General features: G+C 54.4%; 1 protein-coding gene across 1 annotated transcript; it reads left to right on the plus strand.

Annotated features, from left to right (window-relative positions):
• The first annotated feature begins 2,252 nt into the window (after positions 1 to 2,252).
• PAX1 (paired box 1) lies at positions 2,253 to 10,828 on the plus strand. The gene is made up of 5 exons (XM_067012571.1): positions 2,253 to 2,511; positions 2,922 to 3,551; positions 5,092 to 5,234; positions 5,718 to 5,940; positions 10,737 to 10,828. The coding sequence occupies exons 1-5, from the start codon at positions 2,253 to 2,255 to the stop codon at positions 10,826 to 10,828; spliced, it is 1,347 nt and encodes a 448-aa protein (XP_066868672.1).
• The last annotated feature ends 4,397 nt before the right edge of the window (positions 10,829 to 15,225 follow it).

Genomic DNA, 15,225 nt, shown 5'->3' on the forward strand with positions numbered 1-15,225 from the left:
ATAGGTGGGGTGATGCTCCCCTGACAGGGCGATTGGGGCGAACCACCTCTCACCCAGACACCCCAGCTCTATTTGTTCTTCTCCGAGCGCGCCTACGGGGTAGTGGTGGTGGGGAAGAAATGGCTTTAGCTGCTTCACCTTATTTTGAGGGCGCATCGGGTTATGGATGCTGCATTTCCCGCAATAAAACTTTTTGGTCTCCGGCGCCCGACTTGAAATTCAGGCAACGAAAGTCTAGATCAGGGGCTAACAGGTTGCAAACCACCTGGAGAGAACTGAGCGGGGCGTATCCTACTGCCCGCAGCCTCGGAGGGCCCCACGTCCATCGGGCACTCGGTGCTCTGCTTGGGGCCTTTGCAGAGGTCCTGGCTTTGCCCACCTTAATCCAAACCACCTTTTCCCCTCTCTGAAACCCGACCCTGCACGGTCGTGGACAGGCCTTATCTTCCAAAGTGTCCCACCCCCAACTCTCCAGGGTGCTGACTAACCTCTACCCGTCCCTGTGGCCTCCCTGAAGTCCCTGGAGCCCGAGGCTGCACTATGTTTTCTGTGCTGCAGGAAGGGAGAGCCCTCACTTCTTTTGAACCCGGTTTTTATTTTTCCAAGGATAATTCTTGGAATTATCTGCTGGGGCCTGTGCACTCCCTCCCGAGAGCAGAGGAGGGAAAGGAGTCAGGGACTTGGTCTCCACTACTCCCTGCTGCGCTGGTGGGGTCTGTCTGTGCTTCCAGCAGCATCACCGTGCAGGAGATGTGTGCAGCTTTCTGCCAGCCCCCAAGCGCTTGGACTTTGGGGGCGATGGCGGTGGGGGGCTCTTCCTTCCTTCTGAGGGAGCATACAGGAATCCCGGGAACGAGGGCTTTTCCTAGGCTCCCTCCAAGGCCCCCCTTCCTGCTCCTACACATTCAGCTAAATGCCTTTGGCAATTACTGGCCCCAAGCTCAGAACTCCCAGGTCCCAGTCTTCTCCTGTCAAAACCCGGAGCTTTCTCCCTTCACTTGCTCTCTCCTGAACCCCACCTCAAGGCTCCCTTTGGGACTGCCACAGTTAGTGACACAGGCTGGGAAATCTACAACTCGATGTTGATGCAGGATAGAAGTAGAGAAAAGTGTTGATGGTTAATGGTAAGTCCAAAGAGTTCAGGGCTGTGCAAACCCCACTTACAGGAAGGGGAAAGGACCATTCAGTGGTTTAACAAAGACCCCTTGGAAGCCACAGGTGCTGGGTGAAAGGTGAGGCCACGCCCCCCCAGCATGGAAAAATGCAGGCTTCCAACTTGGAAGACAAGGAATTGGAAAGGCCTAGAGCAGGAGCTATAGCGTTTGACCTCTGGCAGGCCACCAGGACGCCCCTGGGGTCCGGACAGTGTAGGGTCCCTGTTCTGGGGGCAGCAGGTCAGAATCCCTTCCCGACCTGAGTCCTGGGTCACCTCTCTGAGAGAAATGAGTTCAAGTGGGTGGGCCTGTCCACAGGGAGACAGAATCTAGAACGTGCCCCCTCTCACATCACTGAAATTACATTACTATCCCAAGGAGTGGGTAGCTGTTAAGCATTGTAAAGATTTTCTGAGAGCGAAATTGGGGTGTCGTCCAGAAGTGGGGCACTCTGGAGTCACTCCATCGCAAATGCTTTCGACCCAGCTGGCCAGGCGCCCTGCATTACCCTGGGCTCTCACTGCGACACCCTCACGCAGCCCGCCTGCCCGGAGTTGGGGCGCTGGCACCGCTCTTCCCCTGACCCTGCCCAGGGAGAGGGACGGGAGAGGTAGCCCCACACTGACCACCGTGCCATAATCGACTTTAATCCTCGGATATCTTAGTAGTAATGGCAGCGGAGGTTAGTGATACAACTAAAACCCAAACTAGTACTAGTACCAATAAGTACTCATCAATTTGAAATGACTAGCCCATCATTCTCAAAACCCGAGGGGTAAGGGGCTTCGAGGGAAGCGGAGCAAGTGGAAGGTCCCAGGCCCGGCTGGGGTTAGGGCTGTGTGTGTGTGTGTGTGTGTGTGTGTGTGTGTGTGTGTGTGTGTGTAGGGGGCTGGGTTCCGAAGGAGGGCCGAGGGGGGAGCACAGAAGGAGGGGGTAGAGTTTCAGCGCGGGGAGGGGGGCGCCGGGGCGCAGTGACGGGAACCAATGAGCTGCCAACTCGCGCGTCTCCGGCGTGACTGCCTAGATTGACGTGGAGGACACGTCAAATTGATCCCCGCACTCCGCAGCCTCCCGGTCAGACGAATTTCTCCCAATCGGATGAAGTTCACCCTAGGCCTGGGGTCGCGGGCGTGGAGAGTGTCCTGGGAGCGGGCGGCGGCGGCGGCGGGCGGCGGCGCGCTCGGCAGCGGCTCACGGCGCTCTTCCAGCCCGCGGCCCGGCCGCCGCGGCTCTCGGCTCGCGCGCGCCCTCCCTCTATGCCTCTCCCGCGGCGGCGGCGCCCCAGCTCTCCCGGACCGCGCCGGGCCCAGCCCCGGCCGCCTCGGCGCCAGGCAGCCGGCCGGCCCGCGCGCCATGGGTAAGGGGCGGGCGGACGAGGCGGGGGGTGTCCCGGCGCCTCCCTTCCCTCGTGCCCGCGGTCCCCGGGAGACCAGGTCCCGGGTCCCGGACTGGCCGCGTTCTCCGCACGCCCCCAGCCCCGGGCGTGGGTGGGGGCCGCTCGGCGTGTCGCGGGAGGGGATGTCCCAAGTAGACGCGTCGGAAGTCGCGAAAGGGCACGGAGGGCTGAAGCGCGCGGCTCCCCCTCCGTGGTCCCTGCGCGCGTGCCAACTCCCGGGACCGGGACCGGGTCCGTTTGCTCGGATTCCGAGGACCCGCCGGTCACCTTCAGAGGTGCCGCGGGTGCAGCCCCTGTCCCTGCGCGGCCACCCTCGGCTAACCCGCCGGTGTTCTTTCCCCTCCCCTCATTCTCGTCGGGCGCGTCCGCAGAGCAGACGTACGGCGAGGTGAACCAGCTGGGCGGCGTGTTCGTCAACGGCCGCCCCCTGCCCAACGCCATCCGCCTGCGCATCGTGGAGCTGGCGCAGCTGGGCATCCGACCCTGTGACATCAGCCGGCAGCTTCGCGTATCCCACGGCTGTGTGAGCAAGATCCTGGCGCGCTACAACGAGACGGGCTCCATCCTGCCCGGGGCCATTGGGGGCAGCAAACCCCGCGTCACTACCCCCAACGTGGTCAAGCACATCCGGGACTACAAGCAGGGCGACCCCGGCATCTTTGCCTGGGAGATCCGAGACCGGCTGCTGGCCGACGGCGTCTGCGACAAGTACAACGTGCCCTCTGTGAGTTCAATCAGCCGCATCCTGCGCAATAAGATTGGCAGCCTGGCTCAGCCCGGCCCGTACGAGGCGAGCAAGCAGCCGCCGCCGCAGCCGGCGCTGCCCTATAACCACATCTACCAGTATCCCTACCCCAGCCCCGTGTCGCCCACGGGCACCAAGATGGGCAGCCACCACGGGGTCCCGGGCACAGCGGGCCACGTCAGCATCCCCCGTTCATGGCCCTCGGCTCACTCGGTCAGCAATATCCTGGGCATCCGTACGTTTATGGAGCAAACAGGTCAGTGGCGCCGGGCTTCTGTAGCCTTCCTGGAAGGGGCAGAAGTGGAGGGAGGGGGAGGCATGCGGGTGAGGGGTCACTCTCGCGGGCCTCCTCCAACTGGTTTTGGCTCAGGGGAGGGCTACGGGTTGGCCAGGGAGACTGAGGGTCCCGGGCCTTCTGTGGGAGTCCTCGGACATCTTGAACTTTTTATGACAAATATGGAAAATATTTCCCAAATGGAAGAGCAATCACCGACCACAAATTCGGAGGCTTGAAATTGCGCTTTTTCATTCTTGCAAAAAGTATGCAAACCCCTATCGCCAGATCTAAGCCAAACAAACCGCAAAGTCAATTCTGCGACCCTTTCTTAAGATCCCGATCTTTCGGGATCCCCCACCATTCCCCAAAGGGCTCTGTCCCTCCCAGGCCCAAAGGCTCTTTGAGTAAAAGGCGAAGGGTGTGGCTGGCCGGTCTTGCTGAGTGGCCTGAATCTCCAGCAGGCCCCGTGGCCTGGCGGGTGACAGCGCCTGCAGGCTGCAGCCATCCTCCGGGTGAAAGCTCCCACAGATTTGCCCTTGGCCTGCAGTCTCTGGGTGTGGAGGGAGGGGACGGGGAGAGGGGGGAAGGTTGGGGCTGTTTTGGTGAGGGGCTCGGAAGAATGGGTGGGGGCCGGGGACCGGGTCGGTAGTCCCTTTGGACTGTCCCCTGCCCCCAGCAGCCGGCCAGAGAATGGTGTGTTCTTAGGTGCGCAGACTCAGCAGGAGTGTAAGAGGCAAAATTCGCCGTAGCCCAAGAGACAGGAGGGGCGTCCGGAAAGAAACTGAAGGCTTAGCTCCAGTGGCTGTGGGCCGTGCCTCCAGGCCGTGCACAGGCTTCATTTCTCCTTGTGGCTCAAACCCAGTCTGGGCCACAGCTTGGGACAAAGCTTCCCATGGAGCTTCCGGTGGGGAGCTAGCGGGGAGGTGACCTCTCCAGGCCTGAGCTCAGATCTGGAGCTCTCTCTCGGTTTCCTGCACGCACACGTGCGCGAGGAGCAGATCTGTGTGGGGGACGCTCACGGGTGGCTGGGTTGATGCCGGGAGGCCCGGGATGTCTCTGGAGGGAGTCGTGAGTAGAAACGGCTTCCAGCCCTCCAGACGCTTATTGAGACATTGAGAAGCCCATATAATTCTCTTGAGCCTGCTGTGGATTTGAACTTGGATCTTTTGGGGCACCGTCTCTGGAAAGTAGAAAAGCCGCCTGGGCGGAAGGCGCCCAGACCTGGCCGTCAGCCTCTCCCTGCCAGAAACCTCCTGTTTCGTGGGAAGCGGGTCGAGGGCTGGGAGGAGCGAGGGGCAGGTCCCCACCACCCTCTCTCGGCCCCGCTGGGAGCAACAGCGAAATCTGGGGTCCCCGCTGCCCTGAGCATCTGCCGCCAGGTGTTCAGAGGAGCCTGGGTCGTGCCTTTGGATCCGGGCTGGACGCTTGTAGGCACGTGTGTCGATGTCCGGGCCGGAGGGCTGTCCGTGTGCCCAGCGCGGACCCAGATGGCTCTTCTAATCCTCCTGTGTCCCCGCAGGGGCCCTGGGGGGGAGCGAAGGCACCGCCTACTCCCCGAAGATGGAAGACTGGGCCGGCGTGAACCGCACGGCCTTCCCAGCCAGCCCAGCCGTGAACGGGCTCGAGAAACCTGCCTTGGAGGCAGACATTAAATACACGCAGGTAACTGAGCGCGGGGAAGGAGGTGTCCTTAATCAGGGTAGAGGGAGAGGTAGGGGGGTAGGGAGAAAGAGAAGAGACCCCCCTCCACCCCCGGGGGAGGCTAGTTGGGCTGAAGGTTGAGGTCTGGTCTGTGGGCATATTTCTCTCCTTTCCTAGGAGGGGATTGACTTGCCTTTTGCCAAGACACTTCTGCTAAAAAACCTGGGACCCGTTAACACAAAAGGTTGAGGAGTGACTCCCTTTCTCTAAGTCCCGGATGGTGAATATCATGACCCCCTTCACCTTTTGTTATTATTTCTAACAATTTGAGTGGACATCACTTTGCCACAGTCCTTGCCAGGACACTTAGAGGCCAGACTTCACATGGGGAATCATTATGGGGACAGCAGGAGAATGGGGACCCCCCCACCCCAGTAACTGCCGGTGCTGGAGAAGCCGGCGGGATTGCCCGCTGCGACGGTCTGTCGCTCTCTCTCCCCGCAGTCGGCCTCCGGCCTCCCCGCGGTGGGCGGTTTCCTCCCGGCCTGCGCCTACCCGGCCTCCAACCAGCACGGTGTGTACAGCTCGCCGGCCGGCGGCTACCTCGCCCCGGGCCCGCCGTGGCCGCCGGCGCAGGGGCCCCCGCTGGCGCCCCCCGGGGCCGGCGTCACCGTACACGGCGGGGAGCTTGCCGCAGCCGTGACCTTCAAGCATCCCAGCCGAGAAGGTGAGGGGCGCGGGCCGGCGGGAGGGGTTCAGACGAATGCTGGAGGATTAGGAAGGGTGCAAAGGAGAGAGACAGACAGAGACAGAGACAGAGAGGCTGGAGTGGGTACCGGCATCGATTCTTCCTCTGGGTTACACTTTAAGCCGGAGAAGATTAATTTCTAATAGGTAGAAGCCGAGTCCCTAGAAAGGCAGGCAGATTGAGAGAGGCCCCAGGACTGTCCCCTAACTTGTATGGATTAAGAAGACCCCCTCTCTGGGTCTCATTTCTCTGTCCGTAGAAGGGTCTAAGAAGGCACCCTCCAGGGGCACCTTCCTGTGGCTTGTGGAGCTGTAGCTTCTGTGAAGGACCTGCTGTGGCACCTGAACCCCGCAGGTGGGGTTGGACCTGCCCTGGCCCGGACAACTTCCATGCACTGCCCATCTGTTTCTTCCATGTCCGAGTTTTTTTTTTTTTTTTTTTCCCCAAGCAGGCTCTGTTCTCCTCCTTGCATTCATCTTCTTCAACACATCCTTTGGGAAAGGAGACAGCATTTCAATCATGCTGTCTCTAAGTTTAGACTCTTCTCCTCCTCCTCCTCCTCCATAAATCTGCTCTTTGATAAGCCAACTAACAGATTTGAGGTATTTAATTCACGGTCCACAGTGCAAGGGGCATCTTCTTACACTGACCTTTGGGTTCTAGTTTTTCCTATAACTTGGGAAAAGCTCACCTGCCTTTGACTCTGCATTTTCCTCACTGTGAAAGGAATGACTGGATTTGCCAATTTCCAACCTGCCTGCTTTTAGGTTCTGAGCACCAGAGATTTGCAACTTCAACTTCTCTAGGAGAAGGCAGGAGTCACTCCGGGGTGGAGGTGGGGGCTCTCGGCCTCAGCAGCAAAGGAGGCTGAGCACGAACCTGGGGGCTGCGTAGGGCACAGGGATGTTCCAGATGCCCGAAGGGTCTTTACAGCTGATCTGCCTTATACCCACCCAGGCAGAAGTGGGGGCAGGTAGCACTGGGTAGGCAGAGGAAAGGAGGGGCTTCCTCTTTGGTGACACCCAGGCAAAAACTTTATTTCCAAGTAGTTTCATAGTTTCGTTGAGACGTAATAGCGTGATCTATGAAAGAGAGAGAGAGAGAAAGTGAGAGAGAGAGAGGATTAAGATGCCATCATTAACAGTCAAGCGGAGGAATAAAAGTTAAAAAAATTTTTTCACTTTTTTAGAGCAGAAAAATTCTGGGATATCAATTTATAAATATTGAGAATTAGAACTCCTTCAAGCTTTAAATTTAATTTAAATAATAGGAAAATTCCACTTGTTCATTTACAGGAAAATCCAAGTAAAGGGAATTGTAAAAGTCGAGACTCAGAGCTCCTTCGATCTTTCCCTTTAAGAACAGATAAGGGGTCTTAGGGGGAGTGTTTTGCTCAGAGCCTTGTCCTTGGACTAGGACCTACTCATTTTCTTGACACCTGAGGTTATCTGTTGAATTAGAAATTGAAATGAAATTTACCAAATTATACTTATTTAGACTAATCGTTTAACTAAGCAGGTTCATTTGATTTAGAAAAGTGTATCCACAAATTTAAACGATTCCCCCTGGGCTGACCCCAAGGAGCAGGAAGACTTAGAAAAAGGACTCACTATCTTCAGAGTGATGCGGTCCTTTTCTAACAGAGCCATTCTGTCCCAGGGCATTTCAAGCGCTACCTTAGAAACAAATTATGAAATGTAGGTAATAATCCAAAGGTGAAACACAGAGTTCTGAATTCTAGGTAGTTAATTTGATGGGCGGGGGGTACTCACTGGTGGTTAATTTTCTTTGGAAGATACTTTCCTTTCAGAAATACAGAGCCATTGAATGACACTGGCATTCTTGTCCATTTAACCATCATTTTCACTTCCTATTATGAAACATCCCACCCATTTCCAAAATCTGCAGCAATAATTAGCTACATTCATTGTTAAATTAATAACAATTTTCTGATCCTGACAGTTCTTTAAAGATCCAGGTAAAGGGTCATCGAATAAATCAGGTCGATCATTGAAAATGATTTCTCCAGCTGGCATACAAATGTTTGTGTTTGAACAGGAACATTATAAATAATGAGAACTGCATACCTACTTGGGTTATGGATTTTTACTCTTCTCATTGGCAGAGAAACAGACTTGAAAGATTGCCCCCACCCACAAGTGGTCTTTGAAAAATTACAGAGCAAAGTAATGTGAATCACTGCCTTTAATTTTCTAATCATTGCTTAAGAAATTATCTTCAAAGAAATCTATCCCATAAGACAATTTACTATCATTAATTGTTCGTAAGAGTAGTAGGAATAGCATCTATTGAACTTCTTCAGTAAGAAAACAGTTTCGTTACTGAAAGCGGTTTAATATCATGAATGCTCAGCATAAAACAAATACTTCTGATCATCTAGACCATACACGGACAATATACACATAATAATATATTTTATATATGTATATACATATATTTCAATATGTCCTCCACATCAGGTGCAAATGAACATTATTATCCTACGATAAGCTTACTCAGATGTCAAATTATTCATTACAATTTATTAGCTTTATCTCAGTAGAGGGTTGTGAGTCTGGGTTCCCTATTATTTAGGCAAGAAAGTGTGATTTACATTTCCCGACGCCGGTGAAAGGAAACTTTAATTCTTAAGGCCTGAGAGCATAGGAAAGTTCCACTTCATCTACACGTGGAGGGGCGTCCGTGTTCTAGGAATTCCGACCCCTATCCAGACAAGACCATCTCCCTCCCCTTCCCCTTCCAGACAGGTGACAGACCCCATCAGGCATTCCCACAAGACAAATGGTATTTACAGAGTGTTTTCAGAAACCTCAAAACCTCCCGGCTCTGAGATCCCTTCCAGCCGGGTTTTGGAAAGACTAAAGATTTGGAAATCAAATTTATAAGATATTGCATAGGCTCAAAGAAAATGTGTCTTTTATATTTGTTAGAGATAACTCGCGGCTTGTTCTAGTCACCCCTGCTCCGGATTAGTTTTTGAAGGATCCTAAAAGCGAACTTTGCCAGGAACACTAGGGCGCAAGCGCTGGCCTGAGAGCCTGCCGCCGCCAACCTCGGTCTCCTTTGACACAGCCTTGGGAGATCCCTTTCCAGGACTCCGCTGACATCTCCCCCATCCCCGCCCCGCCCCACCCCAGGGTCCCAGTGGCCCTGGAATAGAAGTACCAATATTTTTTAAAAAGCTTGTCTCCATTCCTGCCCATTAAGATTAAATAAGCTTGCAGAGAGCCTAACGCCGGCCCGAGCCTTCGTGGGGGTCCCGCGACGTACCCACTCCGTCTCCCAGATTCCTGCAGGTGGGAAAGGAAGGGCGGAGGGGTCCTATGCGGAGGGACTGGGGCGGGGGAAGAGCTACAAACGCAGCAGCAGGCTCGCCCCCGTAGAGTGGAGTGAAATCTGTCTCTGGTCTCCTGGGTATTTATTTTTCACGAGTTCATTTTCTCGCTTGTCTCTCAGGCAACCGGCCCTTGGCTGAGAAACCTCCTTCTCCGGAGTTGTTTTCTAAACAGGCCCTCACCTCCAAGTGTGTGTACTGGGTGGAATGAAAAGGTCTGAAAACTTCGTCGGCTGAGCGGCCACAACTGTATTTAGGAAAGAGCTGAGAGGCAAGGGAGAGCGAGGGGTCGGTCCTGGACAGGTCTTCAGACCCCTTCGCCACCTCTGCGAAACCAGATGTGCGCGCGCGCGCCCCTGGCGCGGAGGTGTGGGCCCGGCCCCGCGCGGCCCCGGGGCTGTGTGCGCCAGAGCCGGGGCAAGGGCAGCTGCAGGAGGAAACAGCCGCGAGCTCCCCCTCACCCCAAAATGAGGCGCCCCCAAGCTCCCCCTTTAAAGGAGGACATGTGGAGGAGAAAAGAAAGTTGAAAATAGGCGCTTTTAGGTATAAATAAGCCTATGCTTTCTAGCGCAGGAGAAGCCGAGGGGCCGGGCGTCGGGAAAGGGAAAAACAGGGGTTGCACAATCGTGGCGTCAATTTTCTGGCTTCCAGTAGCAAAACTTGGGCCCTTTCCCAAAACCGTAAATAACAGAGCAACTCGCTGAATGCTGCCTAATATGGCAAGTCCACTGTCACTAAATCCGGAGGCCCTCAGGCCCCAGGACGTGCTGTGCCCACAAGGATGAGCGCATCTGGATCCCCGGGCCGCGGGGGCAGAACGAAGTCTGTCGCCCGCCTAACGCGTGACCGCCTCCCACGTCGGGGGTGATCCTGGCCACCCCGGGCCCTCCCCGCGGGGCATTTTGGTGACCCACCCCCACTCGATTCCCCCCCGGCCCATAGCCAGCCCTGAGCTGCTTTGAGGACTGTGACCTGGAGCGCTGGCAGCCTCTTGGGTGGGTGGGGGCTCTGGAGGCTGGGTGCGCGGATCTCAGTTCCCCGCTTCCTCCCCGGTCTGAGATCGGACCACCGCCCCGCCCGTGGCTGCCTGGCTCGGCAGCGCCTCCCTGCGCCCGGTGCCCGCTTTACTGAGTGGAGCAGGGCCCGCGGCGCGGGGCGTCTGCAGGCGGGCCCTGCGCGGAGGGCCGCGACCCAGGCTGGGCGGGCGAGCGGCTCCCGCGGGGCCGCGAAGGGTGGGTGCCGAGGGCCCCGGGGAGCGCGGTCTCGCTGCCTCCTTGCAGCCCCCAGATGTGGAGCGCGCGCCGCCCCTTCTCCCCGGGACCCTGCGCTGTCGGCCGTGTTCCCGGGCATCGCGGTCCCCGGGTCTCCCGCTCGACGCCGCTCCCGGCAGTGACCCCACGCCCTGTGCTTCCTCCCGCAGTGGCCGACCGGAAGCCGCCCAGCCCCGGCGGCAAGGCCCCCGACGGCCTCGGGAGCTTACACGGACTGCCCGTCCCGGCCTCGACCTCCTAGGGCCGCGCGGCCATGAGCCGAGCCCAAGCCCGAGCCCGGAGGCGGCGGCGGAGCGGCGGGCGCAGTGGGACGCGGACCCGAGGACTCGCCGCGGCCGAAGTGCCCATCAGCCCCGGCCTCGCCCGGCCCCGCGCCCGGCAGCCGCGTTTCCTCCGTTGGCCAGGGTTTTCGGCTTCTCTGAATTTTGCCTTCAGACTGTTGCATCCTCGTCGCCGCGACCTTTGCTCTGACGTGGCCTGCCTCGTCCAGCCGGCCTCCAGCGTCTTTTCCTACTTCTCCCCGGGCTGTTTGGCACCGCCCTTCCCTCCCTTTCTCTCCCTTCCCCTCTCTCCCTCTTTCCGGCTCTGCCTCGCTTCCCTTCTTCCTCCCTTTCCTCCCTCCTTCCTCCTCAGCCTTCTTTCCTTCCCCACCTTCGCCCTCTTCATTTTCCCCTTTATCTCGCTTCCTTTCCTCCCTCCATCTCCCCGTCTACGTGGGCTCCCTTTCCTGTGGTCCAGCCGGGTCCGCAGTCTTCTCTCCTTGGCCTGTACAAGTCACGACTCTGCCTCTCCTGATTGGCACTGCCCGGACCCTCACCCCCTTGCCGAGAGCACCAGACCCGTCTCCAGGACAGGCCCTCCTCTCTTTAGCCTCCACCCCTCCGGGGGCCCCAGGCCTCACCGAGGGGCTCCAACCTGGGAAATGGAGAAGCCACAGCTTTTATTTCATATTTTTATAACCATGAACCCAAACAAAACCTCGGTGAACTGTCCCTTCTTCTCCCCCACCCCACCACCCCAAGGATACTATCTGGAAATATTCTTGTTTGGATGTTTTCTCGGTGCCCAGTGGCTGGGCTTCTCTTTGCTTCCTCTGAGATGATGTCACCCCAAAGAAGACTGAGGTAGGAGTAGGGGAACTGGGCCCGCTGTGTTTTCTGTAGTTAGAAAACCATGCGTGCCCTGGAGGTGCCCCCTCCTACCCCTCCACACCCAACAGGAGGGAATCTGGCATATGGTAGACGCATCAGCACTGTTTTTTGGTATTCAGGGGTCAGCACATTTGTTAATTTAAACCACAAACTGCTTCCGGGTACAAAGGTGCAATCTGGCTTCTGGTTTGCAAAGGGATGGGGGTCAGAAAAATCCAGAAAGTGTCTTCTAGAGCAGGACACAAGCTCTGTTCACTGCTCCCAAGTTCAGGACCACTGGTGGCAGGACCCTGGACATAAAACTGCAATCTCTGTAGTCAGAAAAATGTCACTGGTGAGAGTCTGACATCACCTGTTAACCGTGGCTACCTTTGAATAAAGGAAAGCGTCTGTATGTGTGCTTTGTAAGGGTGAGTGAGTCTGTGTCCAGCCTGGAGTGTTGTATAGGTATGTCTCACTGACTTAGCCCCTGGGTTTCCAGCATAAACACTATTAAGAGGGAATTGTTCGGGACTTCCCTGACAGTCCAGTGGTTAGGATCCCATGCTTCCAATGCAGGGGGCATGGGTTCGATCCCTGGTTGGGGGAACTAAGATCCTGCAAAGAGGGATTTGTTTTATTGGTTTACTCCTTAGCACTTTGTAACCCAGGTTGAGGTAGAAGAGAAAATGAGAGGGGAGGAACATTTTCAGGGATAGTCCGTGGAAACTCGAGGTAGAGAGACAGAATGCAGAAACCATCCTAAAATGAAGTGAATTCTTAGAGGAAAAAAATGGGCAGAAGGCAGTGAGGAACAATGAACGACTTTCCCAGAACATTTTTTTAACATTCTAAAGCTAAAGAAAACTACCACAGGCTACTAAATAACCTAGGGATTTCTCACTGCAGAGGAGTCTCTGGCTACTTGTTTTGTTTTTCCTCCCACTGTTTGCTTTTCTAAAACTGACAGCAGAGATTTTCGAATTGAAGGTTTTGCTTGTAAGTGGAGCTTTCTGCTTGGAGGGAACCGGTGGGGAAATTCTTTTCATTGCATCTCACTGCAATAGTACCTGCTGGAGGTATTCATCAAAACTAATGAAAAGAGTATCTGCTTTTTTTTTTCATATAGAGGCTTTTCTTCCCAGGTCTTCAAAGTCTCTCGCTTATACAAAAAGTTCCATTTTATAAACGGGAATATTGAGGGTTAGAGACCTAGTTTATTTCTCTGGACCACATACAAGCAAGCTTCGGATCACAGAGTTTGGACGTGGAAACTGAGTGATACCATCTCATTAGAGAGCCAGGATTGGGGCTCAAACTTTGAGCCTGGGGTCCTCAGCCTTCCGTGCCAGCATTTCCTGCAGAGAGGCTGCTCATAATGATAACAGGAATAAAGTATTTAGATGAGCTTGAGGTGCTCAGTCGTCCACAGCATCTCACACATCCATCCTTGCTGCCTGGAGGACTGGCTGGCTTGGGCCAGGAAGAAGGCACCTCACCTTTTCCGAAGAAATGAGAAGAATCCATCTCTCATTGCTGTCATCCTTTTTTTCCCCCTCTACCACGTCTTGCTCTGTGTATGGGCTGACTGGGATCAGGGGTGAGAAGAGCTGGAAAATGCAGTCCAGGAAGGATGGAGGCTGCCACCTGCAGAGGGAGGCACTTTCCAAGTCTGTCCCCTGCAGCTTCCTGGTGTGGCTGGAGGAGGGCCTTCAAGGGTCACCGGCGCCGAGGGCGCATTCACGGAGGATGGACAGCATCTGGTCAGAGGGCCAGCACGCTTTGTCACGTCCTGAGGGATACGCAGGGCTCTCCCTCCTCCCTGGAGGCTGCGGGCCCTGGAAAGTCCCAGCGAGCTTAGGTGAAACCCCTGTTCCATTCAGTGAGGAGGCCTGTGACTTCGCTAAGCCTTGGTGTCCTGTCTGTGAAATGCACCCTCCCATGCGGTGACACCACTGGCCTGCTGGAAGCCCAGCCCTGGTGTTGCTTCACCTGTCTGGAGATGATTATTTTTTCCGCTGTTAACAAAAGGGCAGGGGAGTCGTTTTTATGGTTGATGGAAGGACTCAGAATTGAAACACTTTTCAAAAGAGCCCATTAAGGATTGCATTTTTGTTCTCTCTGCATGTCTGTCGATCTGTTCTGGGGACTCATGATAAGGTTACAAAGTACCATGTCGGGTAGAATAATTTGAGAAAGAATCACTCTCCAGAGGCAATTTGCACTAGTACCTGAATTTTATTATTTTTTAATTTAAGAATAAAGTTAAAAAATAAAGTACCAAAAATAAAATAAACAAAAAATGACATGTAACCACTCAAATAACCCTTGGATTTGTTAAAAGAATGAAAGTAATATATGTACATCGTTAGAAAATTCTAGCAGCACAGAAGCATTGAAATGAAAAGTGAAAGTTTCTTCCTGTCCTCATCTCTGTCCTTAAAGGTGAACGCTGTTACAGTTTTTTAATGATTCCTTCCGGGAAAAAAAATGCAGACAGCAGAACTCTGTTTCTGTGTATGTGCTTTAAAGGTACATACAGTGCTGTGCTAGGTGCACACAAATGGGGTCTGGAGATCTGATCTTTGCACACCACCAGCTCTAGCATATTCACTTTATTCTCTTGAATGGATGCATATCAACAAGGGCTTATTAGAAACAGAATATTTGTAAAGAGGGCCAGCTTTGTGCTTTAAATGAATAAAGACTGGGTTTTGTGGCATTCATGATTGGAGAAAGGGCTTAGAATGGATTGTAAGAACTTCCCTAGGAAAGGTGGCTGCTTTGGGGCAAGGAGGAAAGAAAGAAAACCAAAGGACAGGAGACACAGAGGTTTGTCCTTCCTGAAGACATCTTGGCTTGTCCTACAGATCACCCAACGATGCTCAAAGCTGCCAAGGGCTGAAGAATGCAGTTTTCCTTTCTTTGAAAGGACACCATCTCTCTAGGTCAGGAAAGAGAGATGGAGGCAAAGGGGTGGGGAAGACCCTCATTTGAAGAAATACTGGATAGGAATAAGATGTAAACATCCAACACTGGCACGAGCATTCTTTTTACTTATCCCCAATTCACTTGAAAACCATGTGGCATTAATCTCCTGTTGGGTGGACCCCACTCATTGACAGCTATGTTTCCCTGTTTGCTTGTTTCTTGACTTCTGTTAAGGAGGATGGGATTTATTTAATGGAGCGGTGGTCTGGGTTAAAGCCCACTGTAGGTTTCCTGGCATCAGTTTCTCTAGGTAGAATTATATTGGCCAGGGTTTCTTTTCAAAAGAAACTCTACCTGCTCCATGTTAGGCCGGATAATATGAGTTTAGAATCTTGCCAAAATGCGCCCAAGGAACTCAGCTCAAAGAATTGTGCATCCAGGCAGGCTATGTAATGAAAAACATTTGATTCTCTTCTTTTAATGGGTTCCCACCCATTATGCACAAAATGGTATTTGGTCTTCACCTTGACCTTGCTGTTTGAACTATAGCCTCACTCACTGTGGCTGAGATATTTCT

The sequence above is a fragment of the Kogia breviceps genome, chromosome 14 (assembly GCF_026419965.1).
Source record: "Kogia breviceps isolate mKogBre1 chromosome 14, mKogBre1 haplotype 1, whole genome shotgun sequence".
NCBI lineage: Eukaryota > Metazoa > Chordata > Mammalia > Artiodactyla > Physeteridae > Kogia > Kogia breviceps.

Excerpts from the sequence above, each read along its gene's own strand:
- PAX1 (XM_067012571.1), top strand. The coding sequence starts at position 2,253 with ATGAAGTTCACCCTAGGCCTGGGGTCGCGGGCGTGGAGAGTGTCCTGG. Across the intron at positions 2,512-2,921 it reads GGCCGGCCCGCGCGCCATGG|AGCAGACGTACGGCGAGGTG; the intron begins GTAAGGGGCGGG and ends GCGCGTCCGCAG. Across the intron at positions 5,941-10,736 it reads CAAGCATCCCAGCCGAGAAG|TGGCCGACCGGAAGCCGCCC; the intron begins GTGAGGGGCGCG and ends TTCCTCCCGCAG.